This window comes from Rhinatrema bivittatum, chromosome 17 (genome assembly GCF_901001135.1).
Source record: "Rhinatrema bivittatum chromosome 17, aRhiBiv1.1, whole genome shotgun sequence".
NCBI classification, from domain to species: Eukaryota; Metazoa; Chordata; class Amphibia; order Gymnophiona; family Rhinatrematidae; genus Rhinatrema; species Rhinatrema bivittatum.
The window spans coordinates 36,063,470-36,086,226 of record NC_042631.1 but is presented as its reverse complement, the minus strand read 5'-3'; the positions used below and the strand labels follow the sequence as shown (position 1 = coordinate 36,086,226).

General features: G+C 42.1%; 1 protein-coding gene across 2 annotated transcripts in view; it reads right to left on the bottom strand.

The window, feature by feature from the left end:
* IGF2 (insulin like growth factor 2) overlaps window positions 1-22,757 on the bottom strand; it is a 50,850-nt gene that overhangs the window by 7,619 nt on the left and 20,474 nt on the right. For both annotated transcript variants that reach the window (XM_029582462.1, XM_029582463.1), the window contains exon 2: window positions 11,336-11,498. In XM_029582462.1, the coding sequence (XP_029438322.1) occupies window positions 11,336-11,498 (163 nt within the window). The remainder of the gene's footprint in view (window positions 1-11,335; window positions 11,499-22,757) is intronic.

Sequence of the window (22,757 nt, the reverse complement as noted above, 5' to 3'; positions counted from 1 at the left end):
CCATTGGGGTAGATGAACATATTTATGTACAGATTTTATTCTATTTTTGTTTTAAAACGTTCAGTTTCTGTTTTGTTGTACTGTTTTTATAAGTTGCATTTTGTAATAATTGAATTAATTTTTTTTTAATCGATTATGTTAATTATGAATGTGAATATTGTAATCCACTCCAAACAATTGCTTGGAGATGGGGGAGGGGGGATATAAAAATGTGCATAAAATATTGTACCCAAATACAAAGAAGCAGTCTCACTTGTTGCGTGATCAACAAAACTTCATTTTATTTGCCGTTTCAGGTGCGGGTTTGCAAATCTATCAAGCACATATTTAGATTCCCAGCACCTGAGGCTTGATCGATACCAATAGATGCCAGTATTTGAGTATCAGCGAACATATGGTATCCAGAGCCAAAGCTACAAACCATGTAAGCCGATGGTGCCAGATGCAGATTGAAAAAAAAAAAAAACCAAAAACCAAAAAGGGGATAAAAAGCAAATTTTACTGCACACAACAATGAGGCCTCTGAATCTGTCTTATTCCAATGAAGCCAATAGGTATGATCACTAAGGAAGAAGGTAAACCAATTGCAGAACCATCTCGTCCAAGCCACTTTCAGCTAGGCAACACTGTTTTATTATTAATTACCGAGAACAGATGATAAAAGTAGAATATACATTTTTTAAAATAAACACCAAGTCATGAGCGAGCATAACACACACAAACAGGAAAGCACTCCCATTCCCATCTGCCTGACTTCTGGTAGAATCAAGCAAGCTTAAAAAGCTCCATTCTCAGTACCATGAAATTCTTACTATCTGAAACAGACCACCCTGTCAGGCCGATGCAATATCGTGTGCTAAGCCTAGCGCACAGGTTAACGAGCGCTTGGACACGCATTTTGGACGCACTAGGCTAACACCCGATGCAATAAGCAGATTAGTGCGTCCAAAACAACACTTAGTTCATAGGGCTCGTCACATATGAATGCCATGTAGATGAGGCTATTAACTATTATCCCTGATGCAAAAAAAAAACAAACCATGCACGTGATGCGCACGTTTTAAAACAGAAACTTAACGCCAGCCCCAGGGCTGGCATTGTCTTTACACGCTCTGAGGCATCTGAAAAACATGCTATAAAGCCACAAAAAAGCCCGGCTTGTATGTGCCTCAAGAAATTGCTGGACTATTATAGCACACTTTCTTAGATATTTTTATTATTAAATTTGATTGACCACCAATCGATCAAATTCAAAGTGGTTTGCAATATAAAAGGTTAGAATAAACAAATTCAAAATTTAAACGAATATTAAAACCAAGATTTAAAAAGAAGAACCTAAACAACTTAAAACCTTAAACTAAATAAATAAAATAGACAAAATAAACCAGGCAATAAAACAAAAGCAATAAAGTAAAAAATGCTTAGGGGAAAAGCCATTTTCAAATACCTTCTGAATTTTATATAGATTTTTTCTTTTCTAATGATTAGAGAGATAGAACTCCAGGGTGATGGGGCCATATAGCTGAAAACTGCTTGGCGAGGGTGCTCTAGTCAGATCCTGGAAGGAGAAACCTGCAGATCTTGCTGGGAAGAGCACAGCAGACAAACCGGCTTGTAGGAGCACAAACAAATGATTCCCTAAGTATTGAGGATTACCAGAGGATAGTAATTTAAAGGCTAAGGGTTAGATTTTTTTTTAAATACACGCGCGCACGCTATAAAATCCTGGGCAGCGCGCGCAAGGGTGGGGGGGGGGGGGCGAATAACACAAAATTGCACAGCAACTAGATCGGGGCCTTCCCCAGTTCCTACCCTAACCTCCCCACCCTCTAACCCCCCCCTTTTTTTGCAAGTTACTTCAGGGCCCGACATGAAGTAACTTGCGTACGCCGGCACGTGAGGCTCCGGGACAGCGAAAGAAAGAAAGCATGAGTGTATGTCTGAGAGTGTGGGAGAATGCAAGAGTATGTGTGTGCATGAATGTGTGAGAATAAGGGCATGTTTGTGCATATACATGTGTGACAGCACGTGTGTGAGAGAGCAGAACATTTGTGTGCAACAAACTTCCTGCCTCTCTTCCTGCTAAATCAAGACAGTCTCTGAGTATCTGGAAATCAAAAGATTTTTAAAAATCCGTGTGTTGTAATTATTAGGTGTTATTTAAATGTGTCTGTTCTGAAATATTTGAGTTTTTAATTAGCGGTTGTTCTATTATTTGTTAGTTTTGAATTATACTCTTTATTTTACTACTATTAATGAAATTTATATTTTGTTATTTTATTGTTTTCTGAGGAATGGTAATGTTTATTTTTTTCCATTGTTGCACTGCATACAGAGTCTGGCTCCTTGCGATTTCCAGTTCAGTTTTTGTCCCCACTTTTCCATTTATATTTTATGAACTGTTTATTCTGTATTTAATGAGGGTCTGTCTGACCAAGGTAGTCCGCTAGCATATAGTTTCTGTGTAGAGATCTATAGCAGCATGGCTTGTTCTGTTTTCCTAATAGGGGGTGTTTTAGTATTTTAGGGTATGTTGTAATGTTTGCAGTTACCTTTTCATAGGCAGGGTACTTGCTATTGAGTGCGGCAGTGAGTGCTATGATAAAGAAAGTGTATTGTTTTCTTGTGGCTTTCAGAGGGCCAAGCCCATGCCCATGGTGTGTTATAGAAGCCCTAATATCATATGGGTTCCAAATGACCGATTTGCTTTTTTGCAGAGTTTTCTGGTTGGCAACACAATATTGCATGTAAATATAACATACATATTATAAATGATATTTTATCTCAGAAGACTGAATATCCTTTTTCACGTAAAACCTATTATAGCTGTATCATTTTTAATTGTTTCACTGTAAACCGATGTGATGTGCAAACGAACGTCAGTATATAAAAGCTTTAAATAAATAAATAGTGTATAGGGAGAATGTACAAGCTGGGATGGGGATGCAAAGCTGTACTGGTCTTGGGCATTTCAGTACAAAACACTTGACAGTCTAATTGTAGTGTCACGTTTTGTTGAATGGGTGACTGCGCAGCTTTTCACTTGGACACAGGCACCAAATTGCCTGGCCATGGCTCTAAAACAATATTGGCACTAGAATTGAGCCCTGAGGAATGCCATATCTCAGTGGGTGCTGCTGAAATATCTCGATCCCATGCAGTTCTAAAAGTACAACCTGCTACAATAATAATATATGGTTAACAGAATCAAATGCAGCGCTGGTATCTAGAAGGATCAGAAAAGCATCCATATCAGAGTCTGCTTTGACCCTAATTTCATTGGTTAGGGCCACCAAAGCTGTTTTGGCGCTAAAGCCAGATTGCCTAGGAAGCAGAGCATTCACCTTGGTCAAAAAATTAAACTAGCTAGAGACAACTTTTTTCCTATGATCTTAAAGAAAAGGTAGATTGGAGACAGTAGACCAATACTCAAGTTTACCATCCTTTAAATTAACATAGTATTGTCAGCAGAAAAAGGCCAAATGGTCCATCCAGTCTGCTCAGAAAGCTTCCCATGGCAGCAGCTGCCACTCTGTGCAGTTTACTCCCACCAAGGGCGGTAACTGCCGCTCCATGCAGGTTACCCCCCCCCCCCCCCATGCCTTATGTTAAGAATAGTAATACTTACAAGCAAGACCAAGCAACTATCAAATTCATAACAAAATAAATGCAACATTTTTACATGGCGAGCAGCCTTCCTGATCATTCAGACAATGCTGTTTGAATGTCCTTTGCTTTTGGACTTGGCCTCAGAAGCTTTATCCCCAATGTCACTGTATCAGTACCCCAGACCATAAAAGTCGGGGCCCAGCATTGGTTGTTTTCAGAATCCAATACCCATTTTTCCCCTGCCCCGCCTTCAAAGCAGAGAGCGATGTTGCAGTTGTTGTGTCTAAAACATCAAGGCTAATTGGTTAAGGTTAGTAATCCCCAAGCCTTCTGGTTAAGGGTACTGTCTGCCGTTCTGTGCAGGTTACTTCCATGCACCTTTTTCTTCATCATCATTCTAAAGCCTTTAGGGACCCACAGTGTTTATCCCATGCCCTTTTGAATTTGTTTACTGTTTTCGTCCTCACATCTTCCGGAAGGACATTTCAGGCATCCACCACCCTTCTCTGTGAAGAAACATTTCATGACACTGGTCCTGAGTCATCCCCGCTGGAATTTCATTTCATGACCCCTCGTTCTACTGTTTCCTTTTCAACGAAAAAGGTTAAAAGTTTGTGCATCATTAAATCCTTTTAGATATCTGAAGGTCTTTTTAGCACCTGCTTTAACATGGGAGGAACACTGCCTTAGTCAAGGCTATTCAAAAAAAGAAGTTGGATACTGGATGATACTTTTCTAAATCCAAATCCAGCCTTTCTTCCTTCAATACTGGTTTAATCACAGCTCTTTTTAATCTCTGCAAAAGATCACCTTATCACAAAGAAGCATTCATAAATTTGCACCAGTTCGCAGTAATCATCCTGACTAAAAAACATTTCAATATTTTTGATGGCTCTGGGTCAGACACAGGTGATAAAGGCCTAGTTTCTCTTCTTTTATCAAACCTATTACTAACAAGACCAATCTAAAGGCTTAAAACCTCCTCAGCAAACTACCTCCCTTCCTCGCAGTAACAATCCAATAGTTTATCCACACGATTGCTGCCTTCACCAACCTCTAGATGACTGGCCCCCGTCGATAAATAACCCTGCTGAAGAGGTAGTTCATTACCCTACTCCTGCCTACATGGTTCCAACAATGAGGTAGGCCGAGGAACAAAGCTGTGAACTAATGTGTGGCCCAAACGGTGAGTAGGGTCAGCTGAACATAATTTTCATAGACTGTATACTGGACAGGCTAAAGTCCACTTCCCTGTCCCACCAACCGACGCATCATAATGGACGTTAGAATCTGCCAGCACATTCCACTTGCTCCTAGTGAACATAAGTTGTGTAAGCAGGCTCAGTAACTCCAAACTGAGGAGACTTCAGCTTTTCCCTGAACCAGGATGTTAGATCATTGGGGTTTAAACTGGATGAGAAACAAATATGGAGAAACAAATAGTGCAAGTGGCTCAAAATTAAAAAAAAAAAAATGGCAAAACAGCTATGGCCATATCTGGAGTCGCAAACATTATGAACAGTAGTGCATGCATTAGTATTCTCAGATTATTGTAACACTATGGGCCTGATTTTAAAAAGCATTTACTCGAATAAAACATTTTCTTGAGTAAATGAGCTTTACCCGTGTAAGTGGGCTTTTGAAAATTGCTACAATATATACCATTGAAATGTCCATAGGATTTACTCATGTAAGTGCTCTTTATGTGCATAAATGGCTTTTGAAAATTGTTCCCAGACATATTAAATAATGTTTTTTCACCACGTTCCAAAATCTGATAGATTTTGACTACCTGTACAAGAAGGCTTTCCCACTGAATCTGGCAGAAATAATATTTATGCAAAGGTGGGGAATGGACAGTTCACTCAAAAATGATTTTCACCAAAAAGAAGATTCACTTTTCACACCCTCCCGCTGTTCAAAGTTGAAAGGACAGTACACATGCATGAAATGTATTGTGCACGCAGCAAAACAAAAATAGGCAAAACTAGCCGAGGTTTGAAACGTGTGAGCTGTAGCACCAAGTTGTACTCGGTCAGAAGGAGCATAGAGAAGAGGGAGAATTGTTTATTGTACTGCTCATCTCTTCTGGATCCCCCTCTTCATAGTAATCTCTCTTCTATGCATCAGCGTGGGCAAATACGTGCCCTCAACATTTATTCTAATTTTAGCAAATTCTTGGTCTACAGAATTTTAATACCAAGTTCAATTCATTGGGCAACATCAAGATTTTGCATTCTTATCGGTGCAGTTAGGCTCCCAGAAAATTTAGTTATGGACCATAAAGTACTTTGGGTCCAACAGGAGTGGAACTGAATTTCATGCTGGCAGTGAGGCAGGGAAGGATGGAGAAAGGCGAGATAAGAGGGAAGAAGAGAAGCAGAGAATTTTAAAAAAATTTGGAAGACTAGAAACACACACGTTTTGTGATCCGTTATGTATATGGGTTTTTTTACATTTTCCTATCTGAACTATAGTTATATCTGTACTATAATTTATATTTAAAAAGGCCAACAGTGCAAATGAAACCTCATAAAAGAAGCAAAGATCCTATATAGGGGCATGTGCTGACTCGACCTTGCCCGACTTATGCAACTATTTAAACAACCTTCCAAACAGGTTTCAACCATGACCTTTCCATCAGTAGTCCGTGAAGGTAAAAAGAGATGCTCCCACTGTGGCTTGGTGAGAGAGGGAAAGGGAAGAAAATCAGAGGAAGAACCTTTCCCTTAGTAAGCAGGTTTGAAGCAGGGCTTCAAATAAATCAAATGTATTAATTAATTAACTTTAGTTAATAAAACAAACTGTACTTTGCACCCTCTGTGTTAAAGATGATGAACAGGTAATAAGGAACGGAAGGGGTCGCTGTCAAGTGATACAGCTGGAGCCTGGCTGAAATGGGGAGATGGGAGAATAATACGTTCTATGGCCCAGACCTTATCGAACTTCATTCAGCAAACATGCTTTGAAGTAGTTTAAAAACGGAAGAAAAGTCATTTAAAGCCCACAAGAATCAAAACTATTGAGAGACAGATGCAATGCGGCTATTAAGTAGTGTAGCCAATCAGGTGATAGGCAGGGTCACGAGGAATAGAAGCACTTGGTTTTTAATAAACTTCCTCAAAATACAGGACAGCCAGAGACCAAGTGGCATTATTGGAGCTTTTCCCTTTGTAAGAAGATAAACAAAGGTACCGGGACTTGCATGATCCTGCTCGTCACCACGACTGCTTGGGCTGCTATGGAAAAAGATAAGGGACAGAGATCCCATCACATGCTTAGTGAGGGTAATTTGGAAAAAGGCATTTCCATGGGCAAACCAGTGCTTCATCTGGCAGAAATGGCGTTTTGCAAAAACAATATGTGAGCAAACTTAGATACATATGTCCTGCTCGTATGGAAGTGAAGGGATTTCCCAGGAAAAGGGTTGCACTTCCCCCCGCACTTTTCCTGTAGTTGTATGGGAGCACATTTGGTGGGATCAGTTTCAAAAAGCACTCTAATGCACTCTGCTGCCTAATTTAGGTGGGAAGTTTGAAAATTAACCCCATCATTCCATAGCCCGAGATGAGATTTAAAATTTAAAAAAAAAAAGGTTTGATATAATTGGATCGATTTTCAAGTAAGCTGCCTAACAGCCAGGAACACAGGTGCTTTCCTGACAGCCTAAACTGAACGGACGTGGATACAAGAGTGCCTGCACACTTAAAGGTAGATTTTAAAAGGGCAGTGTGTACACGTCCATAAATAGTCTCTGCTAGCTGCATTGTCCAAATCAACTCCTTTTCATCACTTATAAAAGGTCAAAAATTCTTTAATGAGGTCAATTTTACAATGGATACCTCTGAATAGGTCTGTAACACCACCTCCCGAAAACTCACCCCAAATCAAAGTGCCCCCTTACAATGGTCCATATACAGAGTATCAGATTGAGCCCTATAGAGAGAGTCTCTCCCTCCAACCCCCCCCCCCCCCCCAGCAAGGAGCAGTAGCAAAGTGGTGCATGTTATGTTGTTAACTACTTTTCCTGGGGCGCTCATACACTGATGTACTCGCGCCCTTCCCGGCTAATTAAAATGTGCGTAGCTCCCACTCGGGCCACTTGTGCACATAAATGGCCATTTTTGTGGGTGTAGATGGTTTAGGTGCAGGAAGCTTTGCGCCTACATGTGAAAATTCAATTACCCATAACACAATTTTACGTTCCCGATCTAAAGCCCCCCTCCCCCACCCCAATAGGCAAAAGCAAAGGCTGTTCTGAAACGCCTGCCTGCTCTTTATTCACTAGGAGAAGGCAATTTTTCAAATACCCAGATCTAACCTCAGAACTCCTCAAGTAACAGGAGGAAAATCTTTCAAAATATGCACCTATAGCATTGCCTAAGGACACCGTGCGATATCTATCCCCTTCCATGGTAGCACAGTGAAGACACATATTATGATCGGTTTACGAACATACATAATCATATTGGCAGGCTGAAAATATAAAGGTGAATTTTAAAAGCCCAGCGTGCCCAAACTGGGAGATATGCGCAAAAGCGAGGCTGGCGCGTGCCAAGCAGATTTTAAAAGCCGCCTGGCGCACAAATGAAAAGTTAAAAAAAAAAAGGGGGGTCAGGACAGGGGGGGGGCGTGGTCTGGGTACGGGCATTCCTGGGATTTTAATTTGAAATGAACGCATAAATACTTTACGCAAACACACAGGCGCGCACCGGGGTCCCTGCCGCACCACTTTACTTCTGCTATGGATGACGTGCAAGTTTTAAAACAAAAAAAAAAAAAAGAGAGAGAGAGATTCTAGGTAGATCAGCGGGGCTGTTAAACCAGGCAAGCTCAATGTCCTATTCCTTACCTGGGCGAACTGGGAAAACTGGCAACGGTGCTGCCATGCGTGTTTATTAAAATCCCCTCGCTTACGTGGTAGAAGCAGCATTTGCTCACATAGGCACAAGCCCACTTATAAAACTGAGCGCGCATAGGCTATTTTAGAAAATGCGCTCACATATATTCTGCTATAAAATGGCCATGTCTCTGGGTGCTGGCAGACGAATGCGCGCACATGTGCGCCCGGGTGCCCGTTTAAAAGTTACTGCCATAGCATTTAAATTAGTTATTGTTGACCTGGTAAAAAAAAAATAATAATAATAATAGATAAAACACGCAGAAGGATTATATGCCTTACACATGCACCCCTCACCCTCACGATTCGATTGTCCACCTCCCTTATGGTTTATTTGGTTTTCTATACCGTCGTATCAGTGGGAACCTTCACAATGGTTTACAATCATTTATGCGTAGGACTTCATGAACAACTTGCACGAGGTTTTCACGCACGTGCGATCTGCACGCCATCCAGCAAATCGCTAACACTCGCTGCAGCAGAAGTGTTAGGGATCCTGCGATTACCTCACTCCCTTACCCCCGGGGTTCTTTGTCCCTATGATCTGGTGGAGGATTGGAAACAAATCAAGTGGAAAGCTTTGCTATAAAAAACAATCACCACCACCCACCCACCCCCCCCCAGCCCCCTACAACCGAAAGAATGTGGAAAGTAACAGAGGGTCTTTGTGAAATCTGCTCTGCCAGCTCAGCCGCTGTCCATCCCCGCCCGTGCTCTCTCCCCTCAGCTGCCTCTTCTCCGTCCTCTTCCCCTGCTAGCATTATTCAGGAGGGCCCGCAGAGAAGGAATGCACCGCGTCAGCACAAGCACGCCAAAGCCTTTATCAGCCGCTGGGACAGTACGAAACTGAAGCTCGAGGAGTTTGCTAGGACTTCGGACCCCTGCCTCTTCCTGTATTGATCCGGCCCCATATTCTCCTGTCTGCTTTCCTTTGGCCAATCTAGGCTTAAAATGTACTTGTAAAGAAGAGTCGGGGCTGCTATACGGCTATTACAGTAGAAGGTCTGCATGCAGGAAGGAGGAGCATGTCTTTGGTTAATTGCTTTCCTCCTATTAAATCAAATGATTTGCGTGTAATTTTGCAACAGCTGAAGAAGAAGAAAAAATAAACATCAGCACATGTTGCACCAATTTTCAAAGCAAACTTGTGCGCTCAAGTTTTCTTTGAAAGTTCTCTCATAAAAAACTACCTGCACACAATTACACCAGCTGTTACGTGTGGGAGACCTTTTGGGGGGAAATTTCGCAGTGCAAAAGTCTGCACATCCCTCCCCAGCCCTGCCCCCCCCCCGGAAACGCCTCTGCTCAGTCCAGGTAAACTTGAATACATACAGGGCAAACTGGTCCTTTGCCCCCCCCGCTAGCCAGTCGGGCTTCCAGGATATCCCTAATAAATATGCATGAGATACTGCATACAAAGAAATCTCATGCACATTCATTAGAGGTATCCTGAAAACCCGACTGGCTGGGGAGGGAAAGGGGGAGCCCCCATGGACCAGTTTGAGCATCCCTGATACAGGACATACACATGCGAGTTTAACTACAAATCAGATGAGCTATTGTATAACCAGCAATGTCCATAAATAAAGCCCAGTTTACCCATGGAAATGCCTTCTCTAAGGGTATAGTTTTCTCAAAGTAATAATTTGCATTTAAAATGCTGACATCAAATTACTACATCTCAATTTACTACTCATGGGCTCATTCATATTAGCTTGGTTCCATATTCTGATTACCAGTGCTGACGTTCTGCCTCTCTCCTACCCCCCCTGTAGGTAGATGTGCCAAGTGTGTGAGACTAGTATGTACCCCTCAGTACTAACCATGTCTTGCAGGCAGGTCAGCAGGGACAAGTGAAGTAGGTTTGGTTTTGCACCTTTTGTACTGGAATCTACAGCTTGGGATTCTGTTTCTTTTCTTTTTAAATTAAGAGAAAGAATCCCAGAATACAGTGAGATGGACACAAGGGGACCTAAACAATAGTAGGTTAACTGTCCTCAATTCCTGGAGCTTTTGGTAATTTTTAGTTACTTATATGCACACCCCACCTTATGCTATATATTCTATCCCAGGCGTGTCAACCTCTAGTCCTCAAGTATTCAAAACAGGACTGGGTCTGCACATATAAAATGAATATTTAGCAGACTTATTTGCATATGTTAATCCACTGTGACTAAATTTGTATATTTTCATTGTCCTGGAAGCATGACCATAACTGGGAACTATTGAGTTGTGGTCACCTTGAGATTCCTGTTAACTAGTAAGGTGGGGTGGATGAAGGGATAATACATACGAACCTTCTCTTAACCCCCCCCCCATCCAAACATTCTCTCTTTCTTCCTCCCCTATCCACCACCATCACTTTTCCCCCATTGAGAAAGACCCCAGCATTCTTTGGCCTCTCTCTCTCTCTCCCTGGCTCTAGCACTCTCTTTGCTTCCATCCCTATAAGTCACAGCTCCCTGACGTGTGTACCCTTACCTGAATGAGTCTCAGGTCCCGGAAGCTCCAGTTTCTCCCCCATCTGCTGCCTGCAGTGTCTTCTCCTGTTTCCTGCAGGCTTATTGAAGGGGAGTTGCTGGAGCTGTAAACAGAGAGGCCCTGATCTTTCTAGGGTTTGCCTAGAGACCCAGCAATTGATGCAGATTCCCCAAGTCTCTGGGTGAAATAGAGTTGCCAGGTATGAGCACGACCCATTTCCAAACCGTGGAAGACCCCCATGATCTGTTCCTGCTTCCTGGACCCCTTTTTCTACTAAAAGGTATTAACTGGGGCTTAAAGATAGTATTCCAGTGCACTAACACAAGAACCAGTTTGATTACTTACTGAAATAAAACCCTCGGTCCCCACAGACAAACTGTAGCGTGTCAACGAGCTCTCCCCCACAGAGGGTCTCTGATGTCGCATAGGCCCTGGCAGAATCCACAGCATAGATGAGGAATGTGAAAGTAAGCAAAAATAGTCTTTGTGCTGTAGACAGCTGTGGCACCTGGGAAGAGAGAGAGAAGCAAAGTCAAGACTAGTGCAAGGGGCCTATACACCAAATCCCCAAGAACGGAACACAGCCCTGAACTTGTTTCCTAAGTTGTCATCCCAGATCTCAATTTCAAAAGCTGTAGAGATCAATATTCAGCCATGGGCCATAAACCTCTGGCTAACTTATACTGGATATTCAAAGGCACAGACACGCCGCTGAAAAAACTGGCTAACTTTTATATTACTCCTTTTATTTAGTCAGTTGATCTGCAAATTGCAGCACGGTTAGGAGAGCATATGGAGGCGGATATGGTTCAGCTGAATCTGTGTTTAGAGTCAGTAATGACTTGGTTGAAGAATAATAAATTGATATGCTAAAGATGGGGAATCGTCCCATGGTTCAGAGTCTTAAATTGGCAGAGTTGGACTTGGTCCCCAAAGAAGAACTTGGCTCATGGAGGATGATTTTAGACTCGCAAATTACTATGGAAAGACGTGTGGCCCAGATTGTTCTTAACTCTTACTGCAAACTGAAATTGGTAAAACAACTAAAACCATACCTGGATTTATCAGCTTTAAAGTTAGTGGCTGATTTTGTCGCAACTGGATTATTGTAAAATGTGATCTTAATGGGAGGGGCAACAAAAAAAAATAAATTTTTTTTTTCAGAAGTTGCAGTTGAGAATGCAAGAGCTTGGATTGTGTAAGGAAAGTCACGAAGAACCTCAGCCACGCCCTTGCTAATGCAATTACATTGGCTACCGATGGAAGACTGTTCTGAGTTTAAAAATCTAGTTCTGGCATTCAAAGTGCTTAGGGGTAATTGTCTCCCCCAGTTGAAGGGTAGTTTACCCTGGTAGGAGGCTAAAAAGTCTCAGATCATCAGAAAAAAAATTGTTTGCGATTGCCTGCCGAGAAGACATTTCTACACTCGCGATTGTTCAAGAGATTATTTTCAGCTATAATACCAAGTTTATGGAATGATTAACAATTTGAGAGCACTCTATTGAAATTTCATAAAGCTTTGAAGACCTACTGGGAGTAGGGTTGCAGTATTATACTGTATTTAGTGGCGGTTCTGTTAACCAGAATGACTATTGTAGTGTCGATTTGTTTTGTGAAATTGATGTTTTACGTGATTTTAATATACATCGCTTTGGGTGATTTTAATCTGTAAAGCGATTAACAAATGAAGATAAATAAATAAATAAATAAATAAATGAACTTTAGGCCTGCTTTCAGATGGGAATATGGGCATTTATCCAGCTAACTTAACCAGATAAGGTACAACTCTAGAATACCTCCAGGTTATCCATCTACATTTTAGCCAGCTAACTACTTAGATAGCTTGAAGGCATTTAGCACATGGGAAATTTGAAACCCCTGCCTTTCAAACATGCTAATATTGCCCCTTCTATTTTTTTTTTGAGAGGGAAAACTACTATACACTTTTGCTCAGTGCACGTGAAGACCCATGTTTCAGCTTTGTAGCTTAGTCAGTGCATTGAACTCCCTCCTAACAAGAGACAGTGAAATCAACATTCAGAACTGTGACTGGACTAGACTTCATAGTTTAAACTAAAATATTCACCTCCACAATCTAATCACAAGCACAAAGGAAAAGGAAACAGCAACAAGCCAGACTCTGTATGCAGTGCAACTATGGAAAAACATCACCATTCTTCATAAAGCAAACAATAAAAATCAAGAAATATAAAACATAATCAAAAACATACTAATAAATATTTCAGGAGAGCTGATAATAGATCAAATATTTAAAAAAAAAACTTGATAGCAAGTGCCTAAAAATTTCCTAAATACCAATGAAATATCTACAAAAAAAAAAAAAAAAAAAGTAGACATCAAGGGAATAATATCTGTTGAGCGGCTCGGTTATGTATAGCAAGTAACGTTAGGACAGTCCTGTGGCCCAACCAGAGATAGCTGCATAAGTTAACTGACTGAATATCAGAGTTAGAGGGTTAACGTCTCCAGCTAACTCTGCTCCTCCCTGGATAAGTACTCAATATACCTGGGTCTGGGTGTGTGTACATAAAAACATAAGATGTTTGACATACTGGGTCAAGATTTATTTATTTATTATACCGAATTTCATGACTGGAATCACATCAATCCGGTTTACAATTAACAGTGTGTGTAAGGCAGAGAGTAACTTAGTAATCAACATTCCCAATTCAAACTTCAAATACAGTAAACAATATTATGGATGTGAGAAAGTTACAATAAAACAGGGAAAATTAACTAGGATCTGGAAGGGGGTCCATCAAGCCCAGCATCCTATCTCCAACAGTAGCCAATTCAGGCTACAAGTATCTGGCAAGTACCCAAACACTAAGTAGATCCCATGCTACTGATGCCATTAATAAGTCAGTGGCTATTCCCTAAGTCAACTTGATTAATAGCAGTTAATGGACTTCTCCAAGAACTTATCCAAACCTTGTTTAAACCCAGCTACAGTAACTGTGCTAACCACATCCCCTGGCAACAAATTCCAGAGCTTAATTGTGTTGAGTGATAAGCATTTTCTCTGATTAGTTTTAAATGTGCTACTTGTTAACTTCATGGAGTACCCCCTAGTCTTTCTAGGGGGAAGGAGAAAGTGTGCACACAAAAACCACTCTCATACACACATGCTCACTCACACAAATGCACTCACATACATATTCTCACTCTCTCATAAACATGCTCATTCAGGAGCAGCTCAAAGCAATCTGCTGCCTAAGGCAAGGGCACCCAAGGCATAGCAAAGGTCAAATCATTGAGAGGGCCAAGGGGTTTTCCTTGAAGTCAGACCTTTTCAGTAATCTGAAATGTTACTGAAGGAGAAAAGCATGGGCCAGAGTTCCAAGAGGAGCAGCAGATAGAGGGTCAGTGATAATATTTATAGAAAGCTGGCAACCCTGCCACACTCCCAGGAGCCCTATGAGTTGCCTCCCATGCTCCCCAGCATCTGCCCCCTTGCAAAGTGGGAGATGGGTGAATTGTATGTATGGGGGGGGGGGGGGAAATCTGTGTGTGGCAAAGTCACTCTAGGTAGGTGCAAGGGTATTAAGTGCCTTAGGCAAACCTTTCAGCCTTCACCCCCTCTCTCCCAGCCCTCACCACACACACAATTAAAAATTAAGCATTTGTAACAGATTTTACATTAAAAAGTTCATGATCTTCTGAGGTAAAAACATCACAACATGTATATTATTTTCACATGCATTGCTGTGGTGCCAACTAGAAAACCCTGTGAAAAAGACACTTGGTATCTGACCTATTGTAAAGTGCTTGACCCTCAAATCCATGAGTAAACTGAATTACGATTACAATATAGTAAACATCACATACCAAAACAGCACTAACTGCCAGCACTCAAACAGTAAGAACCCTAACCTATGAAAAGACAACACTGCAAATATTACACTAGGTCCTATACCACCTCCTATCCGGAAAACAGAACACGCCAGGCTATTATCAATCCCTAAACAGAAATTACATGCTAGCAGAATACCTCACCTCAGTCATAAATGCAGAACACAGACAGACCTTCACTCAATACAGAATAAAAATACCATAAAAGTATGAATAGAAGCATGCAAACAAACACTGAACTGGAAACTGCAAGAAGCCAGACTCTGTATGCAGTGCAACAGAAAAGCAGAAACACCATCCTTCCTTATAAAACAATAAAATCAAGAAATTAAACACATTAATCATAATAGTAAAACTATACTAATGGAAAGAATAAACATTTCAAAACTGCTGATGAACAGATCATTCAATAATTAAACAAAATGCTTTAAAAAGTTCTCAAAAACCAATAAAATATTTCAAAACAAACACAAATACCCAACAATTAAAAACAAACAAGAATAAAAAGTGTCCTGCTCTCCATACCTGGGATCTTTTGATTTTCAGTCACGATCCTCTCACACACACACCCCCACCCCGATGCTCTCATACATACGCTCTCCTCTCTCACATACACAAGCTCTCTTACGCTCACTCAGCCTCTTGGAGACATCCCTTATTTCTTCAGCCGCAGCGGGATGGCATCCATCACAGCCCTGCCAGGCCTCTCTTTGGCCACAGTGAGATAGGGTTTGCCAAGGCCCCACACTGGGCCTCTCTGAGCCATAGTGGGATGGGGTGCTCTGAGGTCCCCCCTGGGCTTCTTTGGCTGAGGTGGGGGGGGTTTCTGCCACAGTCCTACTGGGGCCTCTCTTCAGACCCAGTGCCTCCACTGGCCTTTGAAGTGTGTAGCCCTCATACCAAAGGAAAGATCAACCACAATCCCCCGCAGAAATCCATTCGTGTGGCACACCAAACAGCACACCTTAAACACATATAGCCTGCATGTTACACCCAGTGATGAAGCAGGTAGACTGAAAAATAGCTGAAAGCATTAGTGAGTCATTCCAATTGTAAATGCAATTCCCCAATATATGTAGGTATCAAAAAAAAAAATTATATATAGATATGGATTTTGAGAATGCACATAATGAATACTCAAAAATACTTTCACAGGAGCTTAACGTTTGTCAATGTTATTTTTTTTTATATATATATATATATACTGATTATGTTCATTTTTGGAATCCCTTTTATTTCTTTGGCATTTATTGATGGCTTCAGACTTGATCTTTTTTTTTCTGGTTCACGCGTTGATGTCCAACAATGCGTATCCTAGGACCGCCAGAACATTCAGATCACCCCAATCCCTGTTCAGTTTTAATGGGATGTGGGGGGAAACGGAGGGCCTGAAATTCCTGCAGAGCTGTATATAATTGGGGGGCAGGGTCTGTGACAGCACCACCAGTCATTTTTATAACAGGCAGTAATAACTGTACCACCATGGACAATTTAGCTGATTTTATAAATGTGTACCCAAAATGATTACTTCCACATCATTTCTAACTGGAAGACAAACTGTTACATTCTTGGAGCAAGAAAGGTCCCATAAAATGCATGAAGAATATGCTCCAAAGGGTATAAATGTGATTCTTGTGATGTCGTAAACCTCTTTGGTTCGAAGTCCTTTCCCCTATAACAGTGAACTCTGCGGTTATCAAACAAGCCAGCTCTCTGCAGAACAGTTTGTTTTACTAAAATTATCCCTTTAAACTCTGCTTTTGCCTAAAGTCTTATTTGCAGATGTAGAAAGCACATCCTCCAGAATTGTGAAATAAAGCAAAATGTACAGGTAGTAGAGAGGAGTTACAGCCTCACAGGAGCTGGACTTGCGCCCACAACAAGGAAAAACCAAATATGTAGTATGGGCAATAAACCCAGGGATACCTCATCTTCCCCAACACAGAATATTTTATGGCCGAAAGGCGTTCTGCAAGGCAACTTGAGAAAAGAATCTGGACCATCCCCGCCCCTAATCCTTTGCTTGGGCTGATCCATTTCCACAGTCTTGGTTTGTTTCTTTACGGGCATGCGTTTTTTTTTATGTTCCATACATTAAATCTGTTGTATGCACATATGCTCCTTTTCCATGCTAAGTGATGAAACAAGATTGTAAAAATGCAACAGAAAGAAACACAAAATTAGAGTTTCCTGTGCACCCCCTTAATGTGCAAAATAACCCAACCTGGGGGCATTCTTTGTGAACAGCTTATATTTTGCTTCTCATGTCTGGTGAAAATGTATGAACACTATGGACCACTGTAAACTACCAATATAACTGGGTTCCACATAAAGTTAAAAATGGTACCAGGTAGCACAGCTTCCATTTTGTGTATTTCGCATTATGTTGCCTCTCTGTGACCTGTGGTTGCATTGACTAACTTGGTTGCACTGCAAGGGCATGGAACTTTTGATCCACTAGGTCATGAGTGTTGCATTTTGGGTAATCCCCTGTCCTTTCCATTTCTTGATTCGGAATATAATTCTTATCCTAATTGTTCATCCCTAGAGACCCTAGGTCTTTATGGGTGAGCTGTTTTCACGGAGTGAAAAAAAAAAAAGTTGCCAATTCAGACAAAGGTCTCTGCGCTAAGCTTAAAATGGCCGTCTTTCTCTCAGACCCTAAAAGGCACTGTCTTTTCATAAGAACATAAGAAAATGCCATACTGGGTCAGACCAAGGGTCCATCAAGCCCAGCATCCTGTTTCCAACAGTGGCCAATCCAGGCCATAAGAACCTGGCAAGTACCCAAAAACGTCTATTCCATGTTACCATTGCTAATGGCAGTGGCTATTCTCTAGGTGAATAGCCACTGCCATTAGCATTCAACCAAAGTATTCCAGAAAGATTCATTGCAGCAGTACCAATTCACAGAATTTGAATAGTCATTCTTAATTACATTTCCATCTTACAGTAAGTTCTATGTTCAATTGTCCTTTAATCACACCCTCTGGCAAGCAAAAAATAATTTTCTTCGATTTGTTTTAAATGAGCTACTTGCTAACTTCATGGTGTGCTCCCTGATCCTTCTATTATCTGAGAGAGTAATGTAAATCAGTCAATCTGCATATTGGGAGTTGAATCAGAGTTTAACTATCAGTAACAAGACATTAATCCAAACAGACCAGTAAACAGACAGAGTAAAGCTGACGCAGTTCCTCATTATGATTATGTACCAGGACAGTTCAACACCTTTTCAGCTGGGATCGTCAATCAAGCTCCGCCCCCAGCTCCCACTACCAGTTTCTTACTTTGGGGCCGATGCAATACCACGCACTGCGGCTAGCTCATGACTTAACAGGTGATTGGAGGCAGGTCCATAACCCCTGATGCGATATGGGGATTAGCGTGTCCAAACCACCACGTAGCTAACAGTGCTCATCACATGTAAATTCCAAGTAGATGAGGCTCTTAGCTAATACTCACGATGCAAAAAAAAGATGTTCCACACGGCCAATGCACCCATTGCAATGCTGCAAATTTTACACCAGCCGTAAAGGTCTGCCACACTCAAGGACCCATTGATAAAAACAAAAAATCCTGCTCTCTGTGATTCCTCCTATTAGTATCACATTCACAGGAGGAGATACTAAATAGGAGGAACCACAGAAAGCAGATTCTGGTTAAAAAAAAAAAAAAAAAAAAATTAATTCTGGGTGCCCAATATAAACACACACAAGATACATGGTCCAGGTTATGTATCTTGTGCATTTATATTGCGCAGGTAGCGGGAGAAAAAACGGACGCTCGTATTGACCGTCCAATTTTCCAACCCACGCCGACAGCCACCTCTCCTTTGTCCCCGATGCTGATGAGGTACTAGGGATGAACAATTTTCCCTAGTGCCTCCCCTCATTTAAATATTGCATTGTGCACCCAGGAGAGGTGTCTGGGTGCACGTTAGAAAACTCCCTCCATTACCAGGTACATTGTGAAATAAAAACAATCCTGAAAAAGAAAAAAAAAAAAACCCAAAAAAATTCAGCACATATGTGACAATCTGCAGCACTAACTCACAGGACTCCAACAGCAATGACCCTCCCTATGAAAAGGCAGCACTTCAAATATTACACTGGGTCCTAGAACACCAATACACCTCCTGTTGGGAAAAATTAATGAATAAGACTGCTAAAGATCCCTACAAGCTAGCTGAATACCTCTGCTCGGTCACACTTGCAGAACAAAGACATAAAAATGATGGCAGAAAGAGATATTACGACCTATTTAGTCTGCACATCCGCTCCAACTATTCAGCTTTACACTCCCTCAGAAAATCCTCTGTGTTTATCCCATGCTTTCTTGAATTCAGATACTGTTCTTTTCTGCACCACCTTTATGGGGAAACTATTCCATCTATCCACTACTCTCTCTGTAAATAAATATTTCTCCGATTACTCCCTTCATCCTCATCCCATGATCCCTAGTTCGAGAGCCTCCTTCTCTTTGAAAGAGACTCACCTCCTGTGCATGGAAACCTTGCAGATATTTTAAGTGTCTCTATCATATCTCCCCCTACACCCTGTCTTTCCTCTAGGGTGTACATGTTTAGATCTTTAAATCTGTCCCCCTATGCTTTAGTAACCACCCTCTGGACCAACTCCATCCTGTTTATATCCTTTTGAAGGTGCGGTCTCTAGAACTGTACACAGTATTTCCAAGTGAGGTTTCACCAGGGACCTATACAGGGGCAATATCGCCTCCCTTTTTCTGCTGACCATTCCTCTCCCTATGCAGCCTAGCATCTTGCTGGATTTTGCCATTGCCTTATCCATCTGCTTGGCTGCCCTATGATCAACCCCAGATTCTGCTCTTTTGTGCTCAGAAGAATTTCACCCCTTATATAAGTCATAACTGCAATTTTTTTTAGCATTAAATCTTAGCTACCAAACCCATTCCTTGAGCTCTGCTAGATCCCTCCCTCCCATTTGCCACTCAGTCGCTCGCTTTATGGTCTTCACACATGTTTAAAGCAGCATGAAGAGACAAGACAACCAGGAACTCCGGCAGGCCCATAAGGAACACTGTTTCAAAAGGGGAAATCAACCCAAATAAGAGTTAGCCAGAGGATGATAAATTTGGATGGAATGGTACTTTGCAAGCAAGGCTTCTGCCAGCTCAGTTTCCTGGGATCTTACAGCATTGCTCTCCCTACAGTACATCTTGCAGATTTAGTCCTTAAAGGTGTAAGGATTTCTGCTTCTTGGTCCAGGGTAAGCTGCTTTCCCTCTGTCTCTCTCACGCTGATTGCCCTGCAGTCTCTAAAATCAATTTTCACCCAATCAGCACCGTATTTGCCCTGGCTGCTGGCTGGCTCCTTTTGCATTTCCCAGGAGCCTCGTCTCTCCTAGTCTGGGGTAATGCTGCTGTCTGAGAGAAGAACTAGAAAGCTGGAATGCTGAAACAGGAAAAAAAAAAAAAAAAAAAGCGGTTTTAGTGCAAATGCCTGTCTCCGAGCGGTCAGTGCCAAAGAACTATCAGCGGACAGTGCAAGGCCAACGAGCTGACCTGTGTTGTCAGGTCCATAGCAAGAGCACTCAGTGTGGAATTGTGTCAAAGGTCTTCCCAAAATCCAAGTACACTACACCTAGGTCTCTCCCCTGATCAGATTTGTCCGACGAGACCTTCAACAAAATACAGAATAGTTACATTACATTTTCAGTTTATATGCCACCTTCCTCCGAACAGGACCCAGTGCAGATGTGCAGACCCAAACTGAAATGAAAATCACACACACAGTCTTATTCACCATGACCACCAGCTTGCAAGCCTGCCCCCAGTAGTCATTCCCCCCCACCCCCACCACCAACTAGCCTTGCCACCCCAACCAGCCAACAATTTCCTCCCCCATCAGCCAACCAGCCTGGCCCCCTAGTCAGCAATTCCCCCAGCTCAGTTAGCCAGCCCACCTCCAGTCTCAACCCCTCTCACAGCCACCCAACCTCAAATCCGCCAGCCAGCAGGCCATACCCTCGCCCCTCCCCCCCCAAGACAGCAATCCCCTTCCCAAAGTCCGTCAGTCTTGACCCCACCCCCATGCCAGCATCCAGCTTGGAACTCCTCCCACAGCCACCTTCCCCAGATAGCCAGCAAACCTCGTCCTCACTCATCTCTCACAGGCCTCTTTCCTCTTCCCCAGCAAGCCAATCGCTCTTTAGTCTATTCTGCACCCGCCCAGAAATACTCCATTCTAGTAAACTCTGCAAGTTTGTGCTGAGCAGGTGCCTGCACTCACATGCCTCGAACGCGCAGTGCTGGGAAGATGCATTTCCAGAATGGTGTCAGGGTCAGGAGACCCACCCCATTTCAGCACCTATGTTACATATACATATCGCATCAACAGAGCACGTGTGTTGCAAAAGGGATTTGCATATAGTCCATAAACTTGATAATGTGGGTGAACACAATTTAAAAAAAAAAAAAATCATTGCCTTTAAGATGTGTACATAGCAATATTTAACAATTGGTCCTTCATCTGCATTTAAATCAATGTCTGTATTGTGAATCTGTTTCAGATTTTCACTTTTCCTGTATTTGGACTTGATTTTTCTTTAGTCTTCCTACCTGTTTACCTTCTTGGAATAATCCGGTGGAAATAGCATTACAGTAGATATCCCTTCCAGTTTTGAAACGGTGTCTAAATATTTTGTCAACATAAAGGACGATTCTTCGTATGTTAGCTGTCCCTCCCGATGCAGCCCATGTGAAACACTATTCCGTGTCAGGGGACAGATTGTCAAATAAATATTGCCATGTACACATCTTAAAGGCAACACTGCTTTTTTTATTGTGTTCACCCGCCATCATCAAGTTTATGGACCATATGCAAATCCCTTTTGCAACACACCTGCTCTGTTGACGTGTTACTTTACTGTGTTTGCTCGTCTTTCCACACCTTTTTGTGACATATACATATCGGCAATTCTGTGGCTACCTCTCTTCAGCCAGACCTCAGACCAAAAAAAAAAAAAAAAAAAGCAGATCACAAACTCATGTACTGTTTCACCACCACTCCCCACTCCACTGTAGCTTCTTCAGCAGCCCCAAAACTGTTTACGAACAATCAGCTACCATCCACTGAGTCACAGCCGAACACGGACCAGTCCCGAATCCTATAAACTGGTGCGACTGTCCCTATTGTTTCATGCACAAGGACACTGCAACATGGGCTGGCAGATCCTAATGTCACAGAAACCAGACCACAAGTGCTGAGAGCCTGGTCCAAATGCAGCCAACACAAGGAAGCTCCAGATCCAAATGGACCCACACATTGACCTCAAAAGCCTGGGAAAAATGTGAAACTGACAGAACCATGTAGCATGCGAGATTTTTAAAAAAAGCATGGGATAAGACAAACATATTATGTCCAATATCTTGGAGGGCTTCAAAACACAGAAAAAGCAATTAATTGGGTTAAAAGATCCCGCTATGAGTGCTATCTTCCCCATCAGAAAAAGTTCTCTCATATTCCTAACAAAGACCAATACAGAAGAAAGTCTGCAGGAGTGCAACCTTCCAGAAGGTTCTTGACCAAATACATGGCAGTCTGGTGAGAATTACTACAACAGGAACAGAAAATACTCTAGTTGCATCACTGAACTCCACTCCTTCAGATGAACCTCAAGGTCGCAGTGATATTAAGTCAGAGGAACTGAAAAAAGGAAAACCAGGAGACCGCACCACCTAATTGCCCTGGGGAGGGAAGATTCAGCCCTAAGAAGGCTGTCATCCCATCCTAGCCCTGGCTCCTAGGGGAAGGTGACCTATGCTGGAGGCAGAGACTACAGACTTCTTCCTCTGCTGGGCCAGCCTCTATGGCGGTGACATCAGAAAGGAAGCTGTCGCACTCTGCTCCCAT